The following is an 8,094-nucleotide window of genomic DNA, read 5'->3' as shown; positions in this document are numbered from 1 at the left end:
TGGGCTCTCATAACACCTGAGCAGTGCCACAGACTGATCGACTCCATGCCACGCCGCATTGCTGCAGTAATTCAGGCAAAAAGAGCCCCAACTAAGTAGTGTGAGTGATGTACATGCTCATACTTTTCATGTTCATACTTTTCAGTTGGCCAACATTTCTAAAAAACCTTTTTTTCTATTGGTCTTAAGTAATATTCTAATTTTCAGAGATACTGAATTTGGGATTTTCATTAGTTGTCAGTTTTAATCATCACAATTAAATGAAATAAACATTTGAAATATATCAGTCTGTGTGGAATGAATGTATACATTATACAAGTTTCACTTTTTGAATGGAATTACTGGAATAAATCAACTTTTTGATGATATTCTAATTATATGACCAGCACCTATATATTAAGTATTAGCAATGTCCTGGGTGTTAAATATCATATATGTCCCTTATCATCATATATGTCATTAGGCGACAGATGAGAAAGTAATTAAATAAGTACGACCATGGGAAAAAACTTCCTGAAACATCCTTTCAGCTTAATAATATTTCAACCATCATCAAAGGACTGTTTCTTCTGATAAAATGTTGGTACAAGTGTAAAGTTCTCCATCAAGAGTTGGATACTTTTATCTGAGGGGAACTTGTCCATGGAAAAATCACAATAAGTTACTTTATGAGGATCACACGGAGTTACTTCATGTCTGATGTGCGCATAGAGCGATAATGAATCATAGGACAAGAAGATGAATGAGTCGGCTATTCAGACATGGGGATGTCTCGTCAAGTTTGTGTCCAGTCGTGCCTTCAGACACAAGCTGGACCGCGCCAAGCATTTTAAAGACTAAATCTATAATTTAGTGAAGTGATTTACTCTGTAATTTCAGTGTGACAGCTGTCTTTAAATTCTGGACTGACATGGCACACATAACAGCATTGTGACTTACAACGGAAAGTCCCAATAAAGGGAACAGCAAACAAATCAGAGAGAGAGAAAGAAGAAAAGGGATCAGTGTTTCATCCTGGGGATAATTCTCCATAATTATCTGCATGGGGTCCATGTTTACACATGCAGTCTCATGAGGTTAGAGTTAAAGCTAATCCATTACTCAAGCATAACATGTGGCACATCTATTATTTTTTGCAGACAGTTTTCCTTAATTCACCTATTAAACCAAAGAGGCACCTGTGTTGTCAAACACAAACAACAAAACAAAGTTGTTTGAACAAAGTGAAGCTATCTGTGAAGCTTTGACACCGAACTGAAAAGTTTTACTTTATTGTGATACTAAACTGATCAGCTGAAACACATAGGAGAAGAGAAACCTCTGGTCAAAATAGACATTATCATATCATGTTGAGCTGGTTTGCAACGAATTAAATAAAGATGAATTTAAACATTTTTTGAATATTATTTTATTTTCACCTGCATGGGGAGTGACGACCATTAGCTGCTTTCAAGTACTCCATGTAACCTTCTGAAGATAACCTTGAAGAAGTGGTTTGCTCACCTATGAATAGTAATGAAAATAACGAAAATAACAAAAAATAAATAAATAAATAAATAATGTGCTAATAGTGGCCTAAATGTCTTACGAACTATTGCGCTGTATTCCTCAAAACAACACAAGTACGTTCAATTACCAAATGTCCCTGAAGGTAGCATCGGCTCACTCCAAACACTGTGGGCAGCAGTGATTGGTCAAAGTTGAGCAGTGTCAACGTGATGCGTCTACATACTCCCACGTACTTGACAGCACCATAACATTGCGCTCAGCGGATCGGCTCTCACCTGGCTTCTGTGTGACTGTCTCGCTTGGACTTCACTTGTTTTTCGGATGAGAGCTGAAGGAGAGATGGCTTCTCGGGTGACTTTTAGCGACTTGGGGTGCAGTTCTTCCGAGGAGGACAGTAACCGTGCGGACTTAGCAGAGGGGACCGCGGAGGAGAAGACATCTCCGGTGGTGCGTCGGCATCATCCGTTCAGCGTGGAGGCGCTCATGGCCGGGAGGAAGAAGGACGGCCGCTGCGAGTCCACCGGCGGTAAACCGGAGGGAGGTTCGCTGGCGGTGTCTCCTATTGGTTTAAACTCTCTGTATTTGTGTCGAGAGACGTGCAACCTTCCCGGGGGAAGCCTAACGGCTGCGCCCTTGTCGCCGGTAAAATCCGAGGCATCAGAGTCAGACGACTGCGCACCCTGGGTCACCAGCAGCGCGTTTTCCACACAACCTCGTAAGTTTCTCCTACACGATGAAGCATTTTGAAACTTGTATTATTTTATAGACTTTTTAATAATTATTATCCTGTCTACAATATCAAAGTTACTTTTAAGTTTAAACAGTAGCCAACACTTTGTACAAAGAGGAAAAAACTTAAATTATTTTCTCTGCAAGATTTGCAGATTACTGGTAGCCTATATCTCTATAAGCTGTGCTGCAAGGATGGACAGAGTTGTTTAAACAGTCATAAAGCCAGGCTGGGCAAAGTGAACCAATTAGCCTACTCTAAATCACTCAGATACTTATTTAGTTTTGTGTGGGGAAGTAGGCCTACTAATAACAAATCAGAATCATGTGCCATTTTCATAAAATGTGGGCTATTAGATAAAAGTGCCTGATATCCACCTTACAACTTTAAGCTACATTCATTTAGCCAGTTTTGTTAAATAGCCAACTGATCAGTATAAGGAGGACATTCAAAACCACAATAAATCAATAGAATCCTATGAAAGTCCACTTAATGAATCCTTATACTTAATCCTCATTCTTAAATCTTTATTGTTCCTTCTCCCAGATCACGTCAGTCCTTCCTGTCCTTTGAGGAAACATAAGACAAACCGAAAGCCCCGGACTCCCTTCACCACGTCTCAGCTCCTGGCCCTTGAGAGGAAGTTCAGGCAGAAGCAGTACCTGTCCATCGCTGAGCGGGCCGAGTTCTCCTCCTCCTTGACCCTAACAGAGACCCAGGTGAAGATCTGGTTCCAGAATCGCCGGGCAAAAGCCAAGAGGCTCCAAGAAGCAGAGCTGGAGAAACTCAAGATGGCTGCAGACGCCAAGACGGTGGCAGTGACGGCCGCTGCCGCCGGAGGTTTACACCCTGGCTTTACATTACCACTGTCTCTGGGCGCCATGTCACTGTACGGACAATCGTACTCTGCCTATCACCACCACCACAGACCCGTACTACCCATCTCACCTTTAGGACTGTACGCTGCTCCTTTGGGCTACAGCATGTACCACTTATCATAAAAATGGAAATATCATTGACTTTGGTGAAATGTGTTTCAATACCTTTCCAAGGAATCCCAAAAATGGACACAGAGGACGTGTGGCAGACATTTTAAAAACAATGATTATAATTTACTGCACAAGGGTTGTTTGAATCAATTCTGAGCACTTCATGTCAAATTAAAAATCTATTTTTTCCCACAGCGAGGATAAAAAAAAACTACTTAGATGTCCTCTGGGCCCTTTGGACTGCCTGTTTACATGACTTGTCTGTACGAGATGGGGCGTTACTGTCCAGCTGTTTATACCCTTCTCTTGTTTACTTTTGCAAATAATTGAGATGGGCGAGGACTTGCACTGGGCACAATAATGCAAAGTACAACTTTTCACTTAAGCCTTCAGCTTCATGCGATACAGTGCCTTGTGTTGGGCCTTAATATCAAGACACTTTGTAAATGTGTATAGATGATGAGTGTTTCAGCAACTCAGGCCAAATAAAACATATCACTAAAGCATTCCTTTAATTTCCATTCTACAAAAGTGTCTGCCTTGAAAAACTTCTCCTTTTTTGAATTTCAAAACAGACACATTGATGTTTGTGTGCTTTCCAAGACCATAAGGTTAAACCCTCAAGTTATTCATTGTTCGTCACAATGAAAACTTTTACACAATTGAAATTTAAACTTTTTTTCATCTTTTATCTTGTGTAGCAATAACAAACATTTTCATCACTTACTCGTTTCTTCACCACACATTTATAGAGTGGAGACGTATTTATTTTCTTTGAAATATAACTATGCTGGAAATGTATGAATGTATGTCACACGTGTATTTATGATGAGGTTGTGAGAATATGGTACTAAAGTTCTGACCAAAGGTATATTTATTTATATATATCTTCCTGAATGTCCCTTTGAAGAGGCCTACATTTTGCTATGCAGTGTGTGTGTATGTATGTATGTATGTATGTATGTATGTATGTGTGTGTGTGTGTGTGTGTATATATATTCCACCATTTGTTTAATCATTCAAATGAACCAACCACTTGAAGCCTTTCAGACTGTTTCCTTTAAAGAAATTACAAAAATATACAATTTTATGTGTAAAAATAAAGTAGCAATATGTAAATATGCCGAGCTACGTTCACTTAAGATCGTTTTTTAAAAAGTGATATTTTAAGTAATTTACCAGTGAAACCAGCTTCTTTTTGTGCATCTGTGTACGTTTGTGCAGTTTAATCCTGTGTCTATGCTTCCCATCAGAAAGTGGTCAGTTCAAGGCAAAGTTTGACAAACCATAAATGCTTCCCATAAAATATCCAACTTCACAGATAGTTCCCGTTATTACTGAGCTTTCATTTACCAAACTGGTCAAACTTTCTTTTTTTCTTTTAAGCAGGGATATTTTTTAATAATGATGCCGTGTTTGTAAAGACCAATCCGTTGTGTTGTCTCTCTGGCACTAATTATCTCTGTATTTATGACCACCACTTGGGTTATTCAAGTAGCGTGAGAACTCACAACAACATAATATGGGATAAACAACCTGAAATTAGTCTAGAATTTTTACCTTTTGTCAAATCTTTATATTACTAAATCTCACCAGCAACTAGCAGCAACATATACTTATTTAACTGGAAATAATCCAAAACAATTGTTGTGGCAGAGGTGTTGATTGGCAAAATGTTCATATATTTAAAATGAGCTTACTTACACACCAACAGCTTAGTTTGTCAGGAGTAAATTCACTCATTTGCTACTGCTCTTCTCCCCAACCGAATAATGTTCTTCCTGCTTCATTAAACTTAATATTAATGACCACTGTTGACAAAGGTTTGAATTAGCCAAATTCTACCAGACCTCTCCATCTTAGCACCAATTTTTACAGAGCCGCAGGGTGGTGGCGTGTGCAGCTTCTAAAAGGTGCCTGTGCTTTGTTGCAATTATGAGAGCAGCTTACTACTTCCGTGTGACTTTGATGTAAGGAGGAAATCGTTTATATGCACCAGCGTATTTATGAGGTTCCCCTTTAATCAGAACAAGGCGGGGAGGCCAGTCAGAGGGAACTGGAAGACAAAGTGAGTAGCTTACATGGGCAAGCAATCAGCGTAATGAAGTGCAGATTGGCAGGAGTGGCTCTGAGTCTATTGTTAAGCATCACGTTTGTGCTACTTACTGGAGGGGTGTTATATTTCATTGGCGGAGAATTCAATAAAGTCTCTGTCTTTTCATTTGTAGGGTTGTCACTGGCACTGGGGATCTGTTTTTGTCATTGTTAATAGCTGTTCATCTGACAGTGATTAGGCATGTTTGTGGTTTTGTATGTTACTTAAACACAACATGTGACTGAGCCCTTCCCTGTCTGTCAGTCATGTGCTTCTCTCCTACCTCCTCTAGTGGCAGTTTGTAATATAGCATCATGGGAACGACCTTATGTCTCGCTCTGTCCCCTCGTTCTGTGAAGTACCATGTGAGTATAATTGGTTTGAGTGTTCAGGCTAATAACGCAAACAGGGAAACAAAACACAAACTGATGAGTTAATGAAAGGCCCTCTTTCAACTGTGAAAGAGGAGTTGTTCATTGCGGAAAAAATATTTGTAATGTGCTCAATGTATACTCAAATGCAGGCAGCAATAGGCATAAGAAACAAAAAAAAAGGCTTATAGATAGGTCACATGTAGACATTTGTAATATATTTGTATATAGTTCTTCATAGGAGTCAATGTTTTGTGTTTTTCTACCTGGTTGGGGGTTGAATTCACTTGTGACTTCTACTCACCTACTGTCTGGCCATAGATATGCAATTACATTTATTAGTAGGCTACCTCTGGATGTTTATGTGCTTCATATGTATATATCAATAGTGTAGCATCCCATTATTAGCATTTATGGCTGTTTAGCTTGCCCCCGAGGTCAGCAACCACTGGCATGTGGTTGTTTTACCAAAGGCCCACTAGCAGAGAGTTTTCTGGAAAGTACCCTCACATCAGCATGCCAAATGACTTCTTCCACAGCCTTTGGCAGTTTCGCAGCCTGTTATTTACGGTTTGATTTTTTACACTGCGCTGTTGCTTCCAGTTCTGCCTCTCATTGGCTGGTATTCATTGCCTTCTCCACAGATTGTGAATGTTGAAAAAAATAACGCTGCTGGAGCTCCTATAGCAGGCCCGCTAGCTAAGAATGCTAAAGTAAAGGTTCGGGTAGTCCAGCCCTTGTGGACAAATGAGTGGGGTTTTGTGTTTCAGACGAACCGTGCTGTGTGTACTTTATGTCTTGAAAATGCTGTTTGCTGAACATTGAGTGCTGAACACCATTTTGAGACCAAACACGAGAAAACTTTCAAGGATGAGGCAAACAAGGCTGAATCGATCAAACGTGCCGTGTCCAGGAATATGAAGCGAGCACACACTCTCAAAGTCTTTGCCACTGCTAAAAATCATGCTACCCAAGCAAGCTATTGCATTGCTCATTGCAAAAAAAGATATTCCCATGTCAGCTAGTGTGCATCAAAGAAATGGCAGAAAACATTAGAGCACTGGTTTGAAAGAAGCCGTGGTATTTATCATCACACTTGATGAGAGCGTGGATGTGAATGACATAACACTTGGCAGTCATAGCAAAGACACTGTGATTTGACTTTGAAGGAAGGAGCCCTGCTGCTTAAAACCAATACCTGAAACAAAAAAAGATCAGGACATAGCCAAAGTTTTTACGGAGCATTTTGAGGAGCGATGTATTGAAATTAGCACAATTGCAATGACAACAGATGTTGCCAGTGTCATGGTCAAAAAACAGGGCAGCAGTCATACCAGGAACGAGTCGATTTCCATATCATGAAATTCCTCTGCATAATACATCAAGAAAACCTCTGTGCAAAGATGTCAAATTCAGATCTTTATTAGGTCATGGCTACAGTAGTGAAGATTGTTAACGTCATCGTTAAGCAATCTGGTCTGACACATCGACAGTTCCAGTGCTTGCTCAAGGAAATGGACACCATGAAGGCCATCCTGGCTCAAAAAGGCCAAGACTATCCAGAATTCGAGGACGAGAAGTGGGGTTGTGAAACTTAGGTTTCACAGATATTACTGGACGACTCGGCAAGCTCAATCTTCATCTGTAATCAAAGTACAGGGCATGGACATGTACGACACAAGTTTGGCTTTGGTTTAAAGCAGTGTTGCTACCTCCACTTTCTACTACTTCCAACACTTAAGGGAGCTATCCACACTGCATCAGTACCGTTAAAATATGCAAATACATCAGCAGGCTTGAGTTGGAGTTCACAACACGATTTTGGAATTTCAGAAGTATGGACCCATGTTCTCCTTCTTGATCACATCTGATAGCTTTTATGGACATAAACTGGATTCATTTCTGACAGACTGGCTGGCTGGTAACACAGGACATGGTTACCAACGTGAATGACTAATCATTCATGCAGCACACCTGGACACACCACCGGTCACTGAACATAACTCCATCTGCTGGCATGTAAAGCCGTCTGCTCCCAGCGCTGTTCCAAAGACTTCTATTCCTGTCATCATCACGCATAGACCAGTAAACCGAAATGTGCACATCCCACAGAGAAATAATAGTAATCTCTTAAGGATTAGGACAACTGCACCAACTCCAGCACCCAGAACAAACTCATTTAAAATGGCTCTCTTCAATGTGAGATCACTTTCAAGTAAGACTTTTATCTTAAATGATTTTATCTTGTCTGCAAATCTAGATTTTATGTTTTTAACTGAATCCTGGTTGCAAATGAATGACTATAGCCAGCTAGCTGAACTGTGTCCACCTCAATATGATTGTTTTAGTCAACCGAGGGTCAGTGGTCGTGGTGGTGGGCTAGTGAGCGTGTATAGGAAA

General features: G+C 40.3%; 1 protein-coding gene across 1 annotated transcript; it reads left to right on the top strand.

Annotated features, from left to right (window-relative positions):
• Nucleotides 1–1,729: 1,729 nt before the first annotated feature.
• LOC123963439 (homeobox protein MSH-D-like) lies at nucleotides 1,730–3,734 on the top strand. Its single transcript, XM_046040304.1, has 2 exons — nucleotides 1,730–2,224; nucleotides 2,786–3,734. The coding sequence occupies exons 1-2, from the start codon at nucleotides 1,831–1,833 to the stop codon at nucleotides 3,238–3,240; spliced, it is 849 nt and encodes a 282-aa protein (XP_045896260.1). The 5' UTR covers nucleotides 1,730–1,830; the 3' UTR covers nucleotides 3,241–3,734.
• Nucleotides 3,735–8,094: the final 4,360 nt, after the last annotated feature.

Source organism: Micropterus dolomieu, linkage group LG23 (genome assembly GCF_021292245.1).
Source record: "Micropterus dolomieu isolate WLL.071019.BEF.003 ecotype Adirondacks linkage group LG23, ASM2129224v1, whole genome shotgun sequence".
NCBI classification, from domain to species: Eukaryota; Metazoa; Chordata; class Actinopteri; order Centrarchiformes; family Centrarchidae; genus Micropterus; species Micropterus dolomieu.
The sequence above is the reverse complement of the archived record's forward strand: the minus strand, read 5'-3'. Positions and strand labels throughout refer to the sequence as shown.

What these genes read in the sequence shown, in the direction of transcription:
- LOC123963439 (XM_046040304.1), top strand. Translation starts at nt 1,831, where the DNA reads ATGAGAGCTGAAGGAGAGATGGCTTCTCGGGTGACTTTTAGCGACTTG. An exon ending in CGCGTTTTCCACACAACCTC is followed by an intron (nt 2,225 to 2,785) that starts GTAAGTTTCTCC and finishes TCCTTCTCCCAG; the next exon opens with ATCACGTCAGTCCTTCCTGT.